This window comes from Danio aesculapii, chromosome 5, assembly GCF_903798145.1.
Source record: "Danio aesculapii chromosome 5, fDanAes4.1, whole genome shotgun sequence".
Taxonomy (NCBI): domain Eukaryota; kingdom Metazoa; phylum Chordata; class Actinopteri; order Cypriniformes; family Danionidae; genus Danio; species Danio aesculapii.
In genome coordinates, this window is record NC_079439.1 from 27,424,173 (window position 1) to 27,442,990 (window position 18,818).

Below are 18,818 nucleotides of genomic sequence, written 5' to 3' on the forward strand. Positions count from 1 at the left end.
TTAAAATACTACATTCCGATTTGATCCAAACATCATGTTTGACAGAGATACAACACAGCTGCCCTCCTCAAACTTTCAGATGCTCAATCAGAATCAGGCTTTCGTTCAGTTAATTGGAGTTTAGCCTAATATTCCCTCTAACATTTGGCAGTTTGAATTGAATCAGTGTGGGAGAGTGGGAAAGGAAAACCAAAATGAATCCCTTGTTGAGTCATTATGTTTTTATTTACTTTCTTCTCTGTGTGTTGGTTTTGTGGTATTAATATAATGACATCCTTGTTTCTTCTTAGTTGTTCATCATGACCTTCCAGAAGCAGATAGAAAAAGGAGGACGTTATTAAATCATCACACGTATGCAGATCTCTCTAATATTCATTAGGTCACAGGTTCATGCATGACATTATTACTAAGAAAGTCTAACTAAAAAGCAATCACATCTTCATAAAACTCATTTAAAAATTGTAAACTAGGAATATTTTGAGAGTTATTGCTGTGTTCTGATTACTTTTTACCAAAAAAATATCACTACGGTTTCATTTCAGTTGATCTACTGAGCAAGAGGGGTCTGGATGCAGACTTGGTGCAGTCGCAAGGTGAGCTGCATGCAATGCTTTTTAATGCCCACCCCTAACCATACCCCTCACAGTGATGTCACTAGCTCCAATGAGTTCATTGTGTCTGACATTGCATCTCTGAGATATGCAGTCTCAGCTTGCAAATCCAACTCTGCCTACAGATACTATTGCACTGAACAGCCATATTGGACTCTGAAGACACGGTTTAGTTAAGAAATGTTTCTATTTAAAAGATCTTACTGGGATCTCTGAATTTCCAACATTCAAGTCCATGTAACTGCTGAACCTGACCACTGGAGATTCATTTACTATTTAGGCACTATGTTCAGGCTTTCTTGCCAAAGAATCACAGAATTCAGAGTCTGATAGCCCTTAGTAAATTGTCATGTTTTCATCTTGAAACTAAGGGATTTGCGACATTGCACAAATGCATTCAATGATCAGGGATTTGTTGACCTGAATGGCTTTAGAACTCTATTAGCATAAATAATTAATATTCATAATAAAGCACCATGTGTACCTTGTCGATCCAGTCAGTGAAAGAAGACACACGGGTGAAAACAGTAGGCTTCCTAATAGTGTTACAGCCCAAACCAGAAACAAAGCTGGCAATTCCATGGACCTCCCAGATGCCGTCGGAGTTCTTGCAGTTCAGAGGACCGCCGGAGTCTCCCTGTAGGAGGTTTGCAAAAAAATACTGATTGTAATGTATTCTGCCATGCAAAGGTTTCTATGCAGACTTTGAAACTGAACAAAATAGAAAAAAATAGCTCTTTTATTTGAATTAGACTTTTAATATTGACTTAAATTGGGCTTTGTGAGTGCCATTCCAACTGGGATTTACATGGTAAACATAGTTAAAAAGATGGCTAATGAGTTTCCACATACTTCCGCTGAATAAAAAGGAAGACAAAACAACCATGTATGGTCACTGTCACCACATAGCAAGCTGATATCTTATTATATTATATTATATTATATTATATTATATTATATTATATTATATTATATTATATTATATCATTTTATTTTATATTATATTATATTATATTATATTATATTATATTATATTATATTATATTATATTATATTATATTATATTATATTATATTATATTATACAATATTATATTATATTATTTTATATTATATTATATTATATTATATTATATTATATTATATTATTTTATATTATATTATATTATATTATATTATATTATATTATATTATATTATATTATTTTATATTATATTATATTATATTATATTATTTTATATTGTATTATATTATATTATATTATATTATATTATATTATATTATATCATTTTATATTATATTATATTATATTATATTATATTATATTATATTATATTATATTATATTATTTTATATTATATTATATTATATTATATTATATTATATTATATTATATTATATTATATTATATCATTTTATTTTATATTATATTATATTATATTATTTTATATTATATTATATTATATTATATTATATTATATTATATTATATTATATTATATTATTTTATATTATATTATATTATATTATATTATATTATATTATATTATATTATATTATATTATATTATATTATATTATATTATTGTATCATTGTCAATATATACACACTTTTTTGAAGAGCAAATAGTTTGACTGTTTACTTTGTTATTCCGAGTTACTGCAGAAAAGAGCTTATACTTCATTGTAAATTGCATCAAATAACAAACTAAAAGCAAAGTTACTGGAATAGTGAATACTTAAACATGCCATAGCTTGATAAGAGCTAATGAATTTTAATTAATTTATTTATTTATATTATCAGTTGACTCGAATCCCTTACGTTTACATTGAGAGAGCAGGGTAAGTCCTGTACTGCAGCCATCCACTAGGGGTCAGTCGAAATGTTTTTGTTTTACATTTAAAGGCATAGTTCACCCAAAACATGAACATTCTGTCATCATTTACTGACCCTTCACTTATTCTGAGCCTCTTTTAGTTTTAGTCTTTTAGTCTTCTGTTGAACTCAAAATAAGATATTTTGAAAAAAGCTGAAACCCAGTAATCATTGACTTTCATAGAATCATTTCCTACTATGAAGTCAATGGTTACTGGTTTCCAGCTTTCTTCAGAATATCTTCTTTTATGTTCAACAGAAGAGAGACACTCATAAAGCTTTAAAACTATTTGAGGGTGAGTAATTTGTGAGTACATTTTCAATTTTGGGAAACTATCCCTTTAACAACTCATGGGGCATATTTAATTTTCCCAATAGATAGACTTAAATGACTGCTGTCTTTACAATTCTTTGAGTTACTCATTCAATTGATTCATTCAAAAACACTGACTACACAGTTTATTTTATGTGGCTTCAGCCAAAACACAAAAAGTGACCAGCAATATTGTGTCTAAAATATACTCATTATCAACAGTTTTTTTAGAAAAGCATATACAGTTTGCATCCTCAAAATTCAGAACATCATTCTCATTTATTGAATTTAAGAAATTACTTAAAGTTCCTCTCTAAACTAATAGATGCCTCACGAATAAAGTGGCACATGACAATTAATAAATGACCTCAATAACTTTACTCACATTGCATCCAGCGACAACACCGTCTCCACCAGCGCAGACCATGGTCTCCTTGACACTGGAGCCCCACCAGTCAAACCTGGAGCAGGTGGCGTGATCCACAGCTGGCATCAGTGCCTGCTGAAGTCTGTCAGGAAGAGCACCACCAGCTGGGACACAACCCAAGTATGTTGGTTAATACAGTGTGCTATTATTATGTGCATGTAGTGTCAGGTTTTGTGTGCAGGAGCACTCACTGGAGAGTCTTCCCCAGCCTGTAATATAGCAAGGGTAGTTGTTTGGGAGAACGTCGCCAGGAGCAGGAACACAGCCCAACTGAATAGTATCACTCAGTGTCACAGGCTCAGACAACTTGATCAGGGCAATGTCGTTTCTGAATGAGAACAATCACAAAAAGAGATGTTGTTTACTCTCATTGTGTTGATGTCAAAAATCAGTGTCACAAAATAAACTCAAGAGGGTGATCAGGACAAGTCAATATGTGACCATAAACCTTAAAAACTTTATCTTATGTTTTATGAATATATTTTTGTCAACAACCAAAGTACAAAGGGTAAAATTTACTGTTTTTTAATGCTCAAAATCATAAGAATATAAAGTAAAGATCATGTTTATGAAGATATTTAGTTAAGATATAATAAGATATTTTATCCAACTGTAAAATATCAAAACTTTATTAATTGATCAAACTTTATATGCAATTTTCTCTATATATTCATTTTAACCCCTTTTTCAAAAGGATGTAGAGGTGGCATGGTGGCTCAGTGGTAAGCACTGTCGCCTCAAAGCAAGAAGATTGTTGGTTTGGGTCTCGGCTGGGTCAGTTGGCATTTCTGTGTGGAGAATGCATGTTCTCCTCGTGTTTGCTTGGAATTCCCCCAGGTGTCTGGTTTGCCCCACAGTCCAAAGACATGCGATATAGGTGAATTAAAAAGCTAAATTGGCAGTAGTGTATGTGAGTGAATGAGTGTGTATGGATGTTTTCCAGTACTGGGTTGCAGCTAAAAGGACATCCGCTAAAACATCCGCTGTAAAACATATGCTGGATAAGTTGGCGGTTCATTTTGCTGTGGCGACCCCTGATGATTAAAGGGACTAAGCCGAAGGAAAATGAATGAATGTATCTCAGCTAAATATTCTCCTATAATAACAAACAAACCACATCAATGGAAACCTATTTATTCAGATTACAGGTGATGTTTAAATCAAAATTTCCAAAAAATTTCCACTTATTGGTTCTATAATCGACCTAAAATGTGATATTTCTCAAAATTTGATATTTTGGTTGCTCTTTCTATGAAGTCTGTATATGCAATGCTCTTTAGAAGTATTATGAAAAAATTAAAATGCATACGTAATTACTTGTAAACAACTTTATAATATAGTCATGTAATCATTTGATGATATATTTGAAGAGCTTAAATGCAAAAGCCTCTAAGTGCCGTCTGAAAATTTCTTCTAAAATGAGAATTTTCTTGGGCTTCTGTTTGTATGTTCAGTAATTTCACTTTTATGGTGAAGAGGAGGTTATTTTCAGTGCCTTTAAAGTCAAAGAACTTAAAATAAACATTGGAGGCTGAGAAAAAATACATTACATGTATTTTAAGAGAAAATTTCAGACAGCATTTATAGGTTTTTGCATCCAAAACTCGCATTTTACTTTTTGAAACATCAACTTCTGTTACTTAAAGGAGACAAAGAGCACGTTTGAATAGTATGTACTACACTTTAGAATGGTAACATATTCACTGTTAACTATGAGTTTTGCTTCAATAAGTTCATAATGTACTGTTAATAGTAATGTACTTGTTGTATCAGTTAAGATAAGGGGAAAGATTATGGAATGCTGAATTTGCAGGACAAGGCAACTTAGTAAATTTATTAGTACCGATATGCAAGCTAATAAGCAACTTGTATGCGGTACCATATTATAAACAAATTATAAAGCTTTTTATTTGTTTAAACATGGCTTTGCATTAAATATCTTAACATATAGGACAATATTGTTTACATCTTTAGAATGCAACATCAAGATATGAAACAAAAATAAGGCGTTATGCATACATTGTGCTTATAATGCATTATAAATGCAGGCTTCATGAAAGTGTGGCTGATATTTCCTATGAATGTGCCATATACACTTCATTAGCCAGCTAAATATAAAAATTAGGTGGATAGAAGTATTAAAACTATCTTTAATTTTGAAAATGGTCAGTCAGTTATATAATCATATTTGACAGAAAGCCCTGATATTATAACAAATTGACAACCCATGTGATTCTTAACTGTTAATTAATTAAAATTATTAAAAAAAATTATAATATCTAAAACTTACCCAAGAGCAACAAACATTGAGTTCCATTTCTCATGCACAATAATCTTCTGTGCGCTGATAGTCTTGGATCCTTCCTCATTTACTGACAGGTCATGCTTGCCAATTAGCACTCTGTAGTTGCGGCCAGAACTTTACAGGAGAGAAAATATATGACGGTTTAAAATGAGATTAGTATACAGAAGTTCACAACACTAATCTGAAAAGGAGTTACTGTTAATGTTATTCTGCTCTGACCAAGGAAGAATAATATATGAGATGAACATTGGGCTGGACTTATCTACCTGATGCAGTGAGCAGCAGTCATCACCCAGTTTTCAGCAATGATAGATCCCCCGCAGGTGTGGTAAAATGAGCTTCCACTCTGATACTGCAGAGAGACCTAATAATGGGACACATAAAGAATATATTTAATAATAATAATAATAATAATAATAATAATAATAATAATTCCTTACATTTATATAGTGCTTTTCTAGACACTCAAAGCTTTACACAATGGGGGGATCTCCTCATCCACCACCAGTGTGCAGCATCCACCTGGATGATGCGACGGCAGCCATATTGCTCCAGACTGCACACTACACACCAGCTGATTGGTGGAGAGGAGACAGAGTGATGAAGCCAATTATGATATGGGGATGTCTAGGAGGCCATAATGGACAGAGGCCAGTGGGCAAATTTGGCCAGGATTAAATCCCTACTCTTTTTTGAAGGACATCCTTGGATTTTTAACAACCACAGAGAGTCAGAACCTCAGTTTAACGTCTCATCCTAAAGACAGCACTCACTGAGCAGTAAAGACCACTTTGAGGAATATAAACAAAAACAATGGTCCTAATGTATTTGCTGTTTTACATTCTTAGCTTCCGAGAATCTAAAAAGAGCCACATATTGATAAATAATGTTATGATGGCTGTTTTAACATTAAGTTACGATTGAATTGCCTCTTGTAACAGTTATGAAATAGTTTGATATCCAGCAGAAAATGTTCATGGACCAATGACATCACTACATTGAAATTGTCTATAGTGTCCCTATCAATGCACTGGACCCACACAGACTGCAGGTTGAGTGCCCCCTTCTGGCCTTACTAACACCACTTGGTTGTACCTAACCAGGTGCTTACCAGGCACAGCCCTGCTTAGCTTCAGTGGGCGACCACATGAGAGTTGCAGAGAGCTAGCTTCCAGCATCTAGCATAGAAACGCTGTTTAATTTACAGACTAGCGCACACTGCAACAAAACTTCACATAAAAATGCATTCCAAATGCAGGAATGTAATAAAGAGAGGAAACCGATGCTAAAATTGCGTGGAAAATAAGACAGACCAACACTTTCTCACAGGAATTTGTCACTTTTTGATTTAGTGGCTAATTTGTATGACCCCATTTGTACAATTTAGTAGGATTTTCTGGTTGGGTTTTGGGGGTGGTAAGGAAAAATAAATATTTTCATACATATTTAAAATTTTTGTAGGACTGAAGTTATGTATGATTGTAAAAATTAGCCCCAAAACTCCTAAACACTAAGTTCTGTCAACATTGATAGTTCACCCAAAACTGAAAATTCTGTAAACATTTACTCACCCTTTACTTGCCGCAAACCGATTTAGCTATCTATTTGTTGTTTCTTTCTTTTTCTGTTGAACACAAAAGAAGATATATTGAAGAAAGCTGAAAAACTGTAACCATTGACTCTCATAGTGTTTGTGTTTCCTTCTATGGAAGCCAACGGTTAGAAGTTTTCAGTTTTATTCAGCTTTCTTTCTCATATCTTCTTTAGTGTTCAACAGAAGAAAAACTCATAAAGTTTTGGAAACACTTGAAAATGAGTAAATAGTGAGTAAATGTTCATTTTTGGGTGAACTATATTCCTACAATATCACAAGCATCGTAACCACCTGATCGACCTTTTATCTATAGGCTATCATTATTATTTTAATTGCTTATAACTATTTATCTGAGTTGCATCAATATATTATTCAATGCAAGCTTTGGCCAAAAACAATATTTTCAAGCAGTCTACCTTAAAGGGTTAAATGGCAGAGTGTGACAGAGGTAGAAATGACATGGAATTAGAAATAATGACAGACAAAAAAAAGTCAGTAAATACCTGCCAGGGCCAGCTATGTGGTCTTGCTTCCTCTCCATTGACCACACGAGACACGAGAGGCTCGATGGGTGGTTTTCCACACCCAAAGGCTGCAGGAGAAATTCAGATTACAATGGTTAAACTCATAATAGAACAACAACTCTAAGCAGTTCTGGTGTGCAAATGTCCTACCGCTGGCGATGAGCACTGATGCTAGGATGAGGGTGAACATGTTGACTCAGGTCCACAACACTAGCATCGATCGCTTTTAAACCCTCTCTATCTGTGATGTCACATTCGCCACACAATATTACAAACAATATTGCTGAGTATTCCACCTGTTATAGCTGGAAAAACAATTATCAGCCTTTGAACAGCTGCTTTCCTTGAAAACTTTCACATGGCCTTCAAGCACAATCCTCTGACTTGACTAGTTATCTTGATTTATTTATTAACATACAGTCCTAGACTCTTTAGAATTCCCATAAGAAAGAGATCAATCTTTGGAAGAAAAGGGGTTTTCATTTTGGGATATTTACCTCAGGTAGTTTGTGTGAGTTTTGTGCAGGTTCTTAAGGCAAATATGATGAATGTCATTTGTTTCTGTGCAATATTTTGAAAGTTTAATTAACGTAATTACTAAATAGAATGTATGACAATCTAGCTTATACTCTACCATCCACAGATTTTAAGACTACAGCTCTTCAATGTTGCATTTATTTGATAATAAGTTAAATCAGTATTGTGAAATCATATTAATTGTAACTGAAAGATAAAAACCTGTAACCGTTAACTTACACAGTATTTATTTTTCCTACTATGGATGTCAATGGTTACAGGTTTTCAGCTTTCTTCAAAATATCTTCTCTTGTGTTCAACAGAATAAAGAAACGTATCAATGGTTTGGAACCACTTGAGTGTGAGTAAATAGTGAGTATATTTTCATTTTTGAGTGAACTTGCTTTTAATATTAAGTAGTGCTATTTAATATTTTTGTCCATTTGAAAAAGTCTAATGATGATAGGTGATTTAAAAGAACATCATTTATATAAAAGATATAGTTTTTGATAGATCATGAAGTTGAATGCAATGAAGTATAACTAAAGACACTCTCACTATTTAAATACAAATATTATAGTTCTCACAAAGCCAACTTTAGTACTGTAAATGAATCACATAGCATATGTGGTTTGTGAATAATTATTTTACTCGCTGTGAATAATGTTACATTTGAATGTACCTGTGGTCTTGTTTGAAGGAGGTCAGCAGATGGCGAGTTCTCAGAGAAAAGAGGTTAGCAGCAGGATTGACATACGTCTGTGTTGCTTTTTTTGGGTCAGAAAATGAAGCAAAATTGTATTGCAGAATTAGATTTATGCATTTTATATATATGACACACACGCATATATTATCCTATAATAAAACACATGTACTGCCCAGCTAGTGTTTTATGATATCTCACTATTGAACCATAAAAATGTGCATGCATTCTTTAAAAAAAAAAATTCATTCATTCATTCATTCATACTTTTTCGGCTTAGTCCCTATATAAAACCGCGGTCGCCATAGCGGAATGAACCGCCAACTTATCCAGCACATGTATTGCGCAGCAGATGCCCTTCCAGCCACAACCCGTCTCTGGGAAACATCCGTTAACACTCACACTCATACAGACAATTTAGCCTACCTTAGTCTTTGAACTATGGGGGAAACTGGAGCACCCGGAGGAAAGCCACGTGAACGCAGGGAGTACATGCAAACTCCACACAGAAATGCCAACTGACCCAGCCGAGGCTCAAACCAGCAACCTTCTTGCTGTGTGGCGACAGCACTACCTACTGCGCCACTGCGTCACCCCTTTAATGTGAACAAAGACACCTTAACGGAACTATATTGCATGCTCATAGCAAAGCCTTTGCTATCTGGGGATTTAAAAGTGTGAATATGTTTACTTGGCATTTACTCGTGTATAAAACTCAATATTCATCCTCACTGAAAATATTGCATCAGATGACTTCATTCAAAGAATAATGTATGAATATTCACCCTTAACGGCCTGGAGGAAACTCATTAGGCCACATGAGGATGCTTTAATCTCATCTAGATAACAGTGTGTTCCTGAAATCTGTCAAAGATATAGTAGAACGGAGAGATCATGACGTTCTGATTGTCCTGCTGTTGTTCTGTCACCACGCTGCTGATCAGTTTGCGGCTTTTGTTATCTCATGGAAAATATCTCAACTCAAAATGACTAGAAGGTAATTAATCCATGCACTTTTGTACTGTTTGTAACCTAATGTTATATGTTGTCATGACGTTATTTCTTTCTGTTTTCCCTAAAAGACTAAATGCTCACAGTAATTAACATTTCAAAAGGCATAAATATGAAGTACAGCTTGTTATTGTGTGTATGTGTGTGTTTTCGTAACAAATATCAAATATTAATATCTCCAAATTGCCACATAGGCATTATAATGTTAGTTAATTTATTTGAGCTTATTGTGTTTTTCTTGTTGTTGTTTTTTTTTTTCAATACAAATTCAATGCAAATTAATGTGGGGATCAAGCTTTCTAAATAAAATGTCCCAATATGTACACAGCCTGAATATATCCAAATGTAAATAAGTTGTTATCACAAAATACTGTTCCACTTTGGTTCTGTACAAGGTCCAGTTTGCTAGATTTAGCCCATCCCACCCGGTCATGTGTTCATGGGCCGTCCTTCTATTGTCAGGAACTCTTTGTTTATCTAGTCTACGTCTTCTGTTAAGTGTTTTTTTAAGATAGCATTTCTTAACACCTAAAGTCATGTCAACATCTGCACAGGATCAAATTTATAAAGTGCCAGGTAAAACTTTGTGTGCTTTACTACCATAGTTACTACAACTTACTGTCTAAATGTGTTATGTAACCATTCTCATGCATTTATATAACATTTTGCTGCATGGCTGTGCATACTTTGTGATTTCATAACTTCTGTTCGAATTTACTCTAAGATGTGAAAGATTAGGAAAACTTCTAAATGAAAGATTATGCCATTTATTTGTCTATCATTGAATTCGTTATTTGTAGATCAATGCAAATAAACAGTTATGAGCATTGCCGTAAGCAAAGTAAGCAAACGCTTTTCTTGTTCCTATTGCCACAATGTATCCCCAATAAGTTAAGGCAACTCAAACCGTTTGAGGAAACCGATTGCTACAAACCTTTTGAGATAAAAAAAAACTAATCTATACGAGTACTGTGAACTTACTCCGTTTAAGTTGAAATAGTGAGATATTTAATTAACTCATTACCTTCAACACTCCGTTCAAAACTCTTTTCAAATGAGTAGAATTAACTTTCAGTCAATTTTGAGTCAAACTACACTCATTTCATTTAATAAAGTTACTGTTGGGTTTTACAGTGCATAAACATTTGTAATTTTATAAGAAACCAACTCTAAAACAGAACTATTTATTCAAGATAGTAAGATTTATATCATGACTTGTGATTCATGCTTAGATAATACTTCAGACAACTCATCCAGTTATGCCACACTTTATTTCTGCTTTGTCCTTTTTTAATGCACTTGATTCTATTTATTTCAGTTGCTCGTGGACTCTGATGTCCTCCAGAACTGTGTACAGTCTAATCATCTGTCACATTGTCTGTGTCGCACCTCTCATGATTTGTTATGGTGTGATTTCTTCACAGCGAACAAAAAACGGCCATCTGCCAGCAGCCTGGAGTTCATCGGTCCTCTTGTCAGCTCTGTGGAGGAGACCCCAGACCCCATCACTACACTCATTAAAGGTCAAATTCCCTCCTGGATCAACGGCAGCTTCCTCAGAAATGGACCTGGAAAATTTGAGTTTGGTGAAAGCAAGTAAGAGGTCATACCTATTATTTACTTGCATATACTATATACTATGTGGCGCGGTGGCTTAGTGGGTAGCGCTGTCACCTCACAGCAAGAAGGTCGCTGGTTTGAGCCTCGGCTGGGTCAGTTGGCATTTCTCTGTGGAGTTTGCATGTTCTCCACGAATTCGCATGAGTTTCTTCGGAGTGCTCCGGTTTCCCCCACAGTCCAAAGACATGTGCTATAGGTGAATTGGGTAATCTAAATTGTCCATAGTGTATGGGTGTTTCCCAGTGATGGGTTGCAGCTGGAAGAGCACTCACTGTGTAAAACATATGCTGGATAAGTTGGCAGTTCATTCTGCTGTGGTGACCCGAGATTAAAAAAGGGACTAAGCCAAAAAGAAAATGAATGACTGATTGATACTACATACTAATTTTGACCTGGTTGTGTTTTCCTTTGTTTTTTGTCTGCATCTGTTCCTCAGATTCACCCACTGGTTTGACGGTATGGCTTTGATGCATCGTTTCAACATTAAAGATGGCCAGGTGACCTACAGCAGCCGTTTTTTGCGCAGTGATTCCTATGTGCAGAACTCAGAGAAAAACCGAATTGTGGTTTCTGAATTTGGCACCCTGGCAACACCTGACCCATGCAAAAACATCTTCGCCCGCTTTTTTTCACGCTTTCAGATACCAAGTAAGCATCAATGGTGGCCTATCTGTTCACAGAGACAATGGACGAGTACAGTTCATAGTTAATACAATCATACATTTTGTAATATTTCTCTGTGTTTGATTATCAGAAACAACTGATAATGCAGGAGTGAACTTTGTTAAGTACAAAGGAGATTTCTACGTAAGCACTGAGACCAACTTCATGCGCAAAATTGACCCCGTGAGCCTAGAAACGAAAGAAAAGGTATGATCAAAAGATATACAAAAACTTGGGGACACACACAAGAACGTTTTTAAAAACAAACTTTAATAAATGGAAAAAACGTATAGAAAGTAGCAGAAAGGAATCAGGCCAGCAAACAATTTTGTGTTTAAAAGACGTCTAAACGTAGACCGCTTGGCTAAAACAAGGCTAAACTTGGATTGCCAGTGAAAATCTAATACTGTAATAAAATGCAGGGTTCCCCACAATTCATTTACGTTGTTCCAACACAAATCGATTGAGTTAACACTTTACCAAATTTATGTGGATTGAACATAAAAAAATTAAGTTGTCCCAATGAAATCTTAAGAATTGTGTTGTTTCAGCTCATTTTAAATAAGTAGCTTGAACAAGCAAAAATAAAAAATATATATATTTTTGTGTGTGTATTCTTAGACGTCTATTAGATTTTCACTGACAGCCTAAATTTAGCCTTGTTTTAGCCAAGACGACTATGTTTAGATGTCTATTAGATGTCTATAAGACATCTTTTAAAAACAACAAATGCTTGCTGGGAAACACGAACATGGAATGTGTAACAATGTTGGATGTGCAAAATGAAACAAACACTAATGAAACGAAACAAAGTCAAGCCAAATGTACAGCATTCCATCTTGAGTAGTACACATTCGTACACAACAGTGTTTTCTTAAAATTAACACTAGTTTCTATGTGATTTTTTTATTTGAAAGGTGGATTGGTCCAAATTTATTGCAGTCAATGCAGCCACAGCTCATCCACATTATGATCGGGAAGGAGCGACTTACAACATGGGAAACTCATATGGCAGAAAAGGTGAGTAGCGTTATTATAAAGGCTCATTCACAGCAAAGACAATAACAATCATGACTATTATATGATAATGATACTAATATTAGAAATGTCCACACCAGGTCTAAACACTGGATCTTGGTTCTGTTAAATTTTAATCGTCCCACTCCTACACTAAATAGTGTTCAAACAGTGATTCAGACAGTGTAAATATATTTTGCTTTGGGGTGAAGAAAGTTTAAAGGTTTTGCATTGGAGAGCACAGAAGAAAATCACACACAGAAGACTAAGCATTACTTTTAGACTGTGGCTGTCATAAGATGAAAAATGAGGCTTTACCAAGTTCAAAAGCTCTGTGATATAAACAAAACAGTATTGGCTATTTTTAAAAAGGGGTGAAGCTACTCATATGTCCCACCCAGTCTTTTTCTTACTGAATAGCACAGAATGTTTCAAGGCAACTCTGTGAAATAATTACTATTGTATCAGTATTGCTTAAATTGTAACAAAGAGTATCACTATTGTATATCAAATTAAAACTGTTTAGCATCACTCATCCCTGCACAAGTGGCTTTTTGTGAAAGATTTTTTTTACCCCAAAATTATTGGTTGCACAAACATACAAGAAAATAGCTTCATTGTAAAAAAAAAAATGCAGGGTTTCACACAATTCATTTAGGTTAACTTAGGTGAACAAATTTAGGTGAATTGAACATAAATAAAGCTTTCCCCGAAAAATCTCAAGAATTGTGTTGTTTCAGCTCATTTTATATTTGTAGTTGGAACAAGCAGCAAAAATGTTTTTTAGTGCTGAGTTTTGAAACTCTATTTTTTGAGCATTGAAATCACCACAGAGGCACACTTTTTAGGGAAATCAGCATATCAGACATGCTTTCTACATTCACCTGAAATATAAAATATTTTAACCACAAAAAAAACACTTCATCTTCCATTTTGTTTCTCAAAGGCTTCTTCTACCATATACTCAGAGTACCACCAGGTGAAGAACAGGGTGATGATGCTGATCTGTCTGGCGCTGAAATTCTTTGCTCGATTCCTGCTTCTGACCCCAGAAAACCATCATACTACCACAGTTTTGGTATATTTGCCTGCCATATTTACATGAGTAGATCACACAGTCAGCCCTGTTACTTGATAATGATTATTTTACATCTATATACAGTGCTCAGCATAACTGAGTACAGCCCATTTTGAAAATTAATATTTGTATCCATTTCTCAGTGAATATAAGTGATGTATTTTGCTGCATTTAAGCAAAACAGATTTATTAAATATATATATTCATTAAAATAATATTTTAATCACTGAACGTATTTAGAAATTGAAAGATAATACAATTAAATTCAAGCAAAATATTGCAAAAAAAATTTCAACCTAAATTTTTTTTTATTTTTTTGCTTCTCTTGATTTTTTCTCTTTATTAAATTTGTATTTAATATTTTTTTATAACATATACATTTGGGTGTACTAGTTTTAGGACCATTATTGTAAGTTATTTTGTTAGATAAGCTCCAGATTTGGCTTCAGTACTGACTAATCTAATGTGTATGCACAAACATAATATTGTATAGCTTCCTATTAAAATACTGTATGAATTTAAAAGAGAGATTTGTGAGGGTTGTACTTATGTTGAGCACTTTACATACAGTTTGACATTGTGGAAATGTGGGCAGACTATTGTCCAGTATATTGTAAACTACACTCAAGAAAAGATTAAAACATTGCATTTTTGTTCTTATCCCATGTGCAGTCATGTCAGAGAATTACATAGTCTTCATTGAGCAGCCGATCAAGCTGGACCTGCTGAAGTTCATGCTGTACAGAATTGCTGGAAAGAGCTTTCATAAGGTCATGTCCTGGAACCCGGAACTAGACACCATCTTTCATGTGGCAGACAGACACACAGGCCAGGCAATGCAGACCTTATCACAACATCATACTGACATCTAATTACTGCCCTTTTCACCTCTGAATACTATGCTTTTATCCATGCAGCTCCTCAACACAAAATACTACAGCAGTGCCATGTTCGCCTTGCACCAGATTAACGCATATGAAGAGAATGGATATCTGATTATGGACATGTGCTGTGGAGATGATGGCAATGTGATTGGTGAATTCACACTGGAGAATCTACAGGCGACAGGGGAAGAACTTGACAAGGTAATGTTTTCCCAATCTATTGCATGTCAAATGCCGATAATGCTGATAGTGCTAATAATGTAATGTGTGGCTTTTCCAGTTTTTCAATTCACTGTGTACAAACTTACCACGGCGGTATGTGCTGCCTCTGGACGTGAAGGAAGATGAACCCAATGACCAAAACCTCATTAATTTGCCAAACATCACCGCTAGCGCTGTGAAAACACAAACTGGGGTATGTGAGCAAGAGATCGAATGAGGCAGAATGGAAAAATAATACATATACTCACCGGCCACTTTATTAGGTACACCTGTCCAACTGCTCGTTAATGCAAAGTTATAATCAGCCAATCACATGGCAGCAACTTAATGCATTTAGGCATGTAGACATGGTCAAGATGGTCTACTGCAGTTCAAACCGAGCATCAGAATGGGGAAGAAAGGTGATTTACGTGACTTTGAACATGGTTGTTGGTGCCAGATGGGCAGGTCTGATTATTTCAGGAACTGCTGATCTACTGGGATTTTCACGCACAACCAGAAAATATCCAGTGAGCGGCAGTTCTGTGGGCACAAATGCCTTGTTGATGCCAGAGGTCAGAGGAGAATGGCCAGACTGGTTCGAGCTGATATAAGGCAACAGTAACTTAAATAACCATTCGTTACAACCGAGATATGCAGAAGAGCATCTCAGAATGCACAACACTTTAAACCCTTGAGTTGGATGGACTACAGCAGCAGAAGACCACACTGGTTGCCACTCCTGTCAGCTAAGAACAGAAAACTGAGGGTACAATTCACACAGGCTCACCAAAATTGGACAATAGAAAATTGGAACAAGTCTCGATTTCTGCTGCGACATTCGAATGGTAGGGGGAGAACTTGGTCTTAAAAACATGAAAGCATGGATCCATCCTGCCTTGTATCAACGGTTGAGGCTGCTGGTGGTGGTGGCATAAAGCGTAAATCATCTCAGACTGGTTTCGAGAAAATGACGATGAGTTCACTGTACTCAAATGGCCTCCACAGTCACCAGATCTCAATCCAATAGAGCATCTTTGGGATGTGGTGGAACGGAAGATTAGCGTCATGGATGTGCAGCCGACAAATCTGCAGCAACTGCGTGATGCTATCAAGTCAATATAGACCAAAATCTCTGAAGAATATTTCCAGTACCTTGTTGAATCTATGCCACGAAGGATTACCGCAGTTCTGAAGGCAAAAGGGCATCAAACCTGGTACTAGTAAGGTTTACCTAATAAAGTGGTCGGTAAATGTGTATATATACAGTATATATTTATGTATATCACTTTTTTTCTTGTTAATATAAGGTGTTCCTCTGTCATGAGGATCTCTACAATGATGACCTGTTGCAGTACGGTGGTCTTGAGTTTCCACAGATAAACTATGCTAATTACAATGCTCGTCCTTATCGATATTTCTACGCCTGTGGCTTTGGTCATGTGTTTGGTGACTCTCTGCTTAAGATGGATCTGGAGGGAAAGAAGCTGAAGGTGGCATCTTTACATACTTAAAGGTTGATTTTAATGGAGAATATGAGGTTTGATCTGTGTCCTTGGTTGTAGGTGTGGCGCCATGCTGGTTTGTTCCCCTCAGAACCAGTGTTTGTTCCAGCACCTGATGCTCAGGATGAGGATGATGGTGTGGTCATGTCTGTGATCATTACACCTCGAGAGGTTAGTTTTGTAATGTCATAAATTTCACTTAGTCTTTTTAGGTCCATTGATATTCTCTTTTATTTAATTATTATAAATACTCATGCTTGCATATATAGCTTCATTTTGACAAATGTTCTGAAGAGTAAAGTAAAAATTTGTCTTTTAGGTGTCAGTGCATTATTTTAGGATTCATTATTGTAAATATAAATCATACTGTATGTTAGTGACTGTCAGTTGTTTATGAAGTAAATCCATAAAAGGATTGTATACAGCATTGATGCCCACAGTATGAAATGCTGGAGTGCAGACACATCCATATTTCTGTATTACCAGGTTTTAATTAAAAGATAATCGAAAAGTTAAAATAAAATACATTAATGAAGTCACATTGGGAAGTTTTCCCCTCATAAAATTTATTAAATTAGCATGGCTGCATAGCATTTCTCCTAAAGTGTTCTCACATTTTGGTGGCTCTTTTATATTGTTTGTATTTAGATGTATACAGTATATGTTATATTATGTTCTTTTTTACTTTATTACAGTATTAGTATGGTTATTTAAATATGACAAAATTTGGTAATGAAATAAAACTATGCTATATAAATAAACAGCTTTCATTTTAACTCAAGTTAAATTGTACAAGAAGACTGAACTTTTACTGGAGAAATATTTTATTAGTGTATCTACATTTACCAAATACTTGATTTGTGCACTTCATCCACTACTAGAAAATTGTAGAAGCATTTTAGTGAGATATATATCAGATAGAGATTTTCTTTTACTTCATTGCATTTATCAGCATTCAGTCTAAGAGTTCAGTTTTAACAAGTCATGGTGTAACTCTCTTCAGAAAAAGAGCAGTTTCCTCCTTGTCCTTGATGCAAAGACGTTCACTGAGCTTGGACGAGCAGAAATTCCAGTGGACATCCCATACGGCACTCATGGACTCTTCAATGAGACAAGCTAAACAGAAGATTTAACATCAAAATATCTAATCTAATTAATTTTACTCATTTTGAGTTTGTCCATCTAAACAAGGAGGAGTTTTTTGTATTGGAGTAGTATTTTTTTGTATTATGCCTGATTTTTCTTGGCTGGTTGTGATTTGGTATTGGTACGGTATATATTTGGGGGAGGAATCTGATATAATAATGCTTTTTCTTATGCTTAAGCAAGTTGAGCAATGGTTTTAAACTATTGTATTTGTACTCTCTACAGCACTTGTACTCTCTACAGCATATTTTGTTATTCAATAATGTATTTTATTCATGTATATTTTATACTAGTTTATCTACTTTTTAATACTTTTACTTTTAAATATTCTTTCATTCATTCATTCATTCATTCATTCATTCAAAAAAAAAAAAAAAAAAAAAAATATATATATATATATATATATATATATATATATATATATATATATATATATATATATATATATATATATATATATATATATATATATATATATATATATATATATATATATATATATATATATATATAAAACCATGTATATAAAACATGTAATTTTTTAAATAAATGTTATGGCTTATAATATCTTAATATTATCTGTTTATTGCATTTGTATAGTCTTTATTTTTACCTTTTGTGTTTTATATTTGGTTATTAACATTTAAATATTTTGCAGAGGCTGACATGTTTGTATATTAATGTTGTTGTTGTTGTTGTTGATGATGTTGCTTAAGAATTATTATGCATGCATTTATTTTTTGTGAGAAGTTGAATATTTGAACTTAAGGAGTGATAACAACTTTTTATTAATAAACCAAATAAAAAATAACAAAAATCATAATATT

General features: G+C 34.3%; 2 protein-coding genes across 2 annotated transcripts; one reads left to right on the forward strand and one right to left on the reverse strand.

Annotated features, from left to right (window-relative positions):
* Positions 1-203: 203 nt before the first annotated feature.
* ela3l (elastase 3 like) lies at positions 204-7,904 on the reverse strand. Its single transcript, XM_056457795.1, has 8 exons — positions 7,798-7,904; positions 7,627-7,715; positions 5,796-5,893; positions 5,515-5,643; positions 3,416-3,552; positions 3,183-3,328; positions 1,096-1,248; positions 204-304 (listed from the first exon to the last, which is right to left on the reverse strand). Exons 1-8 carry the CDS (start codon positions 7,835-7,837, stop codon positions 287-289), a joined length of 810 nt encoding a protein of 269 aa, XP_056313770.1. The 5' UTR covers positions 7,838-7,904; the 3' UTR covers positions 204-286.
* A 2,415-nt stretch (positions 7,905-10,319) lies between these two features.
* Positions 10,320-18,346, forward strand: bco2l (beta-carotene 15, 15-dioxygenase 2, like). Its single transcript, XM_056457794.1, has 12 exons — positions 10,320-10,453; positions 11,302-11,473; positions 11,934-12,145; positions 12,252-12,367; positions 13,078-13,180; positions 14,124-14,255; positions 14,928-15,088; positions 15,173-15,340; positions 15,420-15,554; positions 16,651-16,833; positions 16,906-17,016; positions 17,849-18,346. Exons 1-12 carry the CDS (start codon positions 10,414-10,416, stop codon positions 17,963-17,965), a joined length of 1,650 nt encoding a protein of 549 aa, XP_056313769.1. The 5' UTR covers positions 10,320-10,413; the 3' UTR covers positions 17,966-18,346.
* The last annotated feature ends 472 nt before the right edge of the window (positions 18,347-18,818 follow it).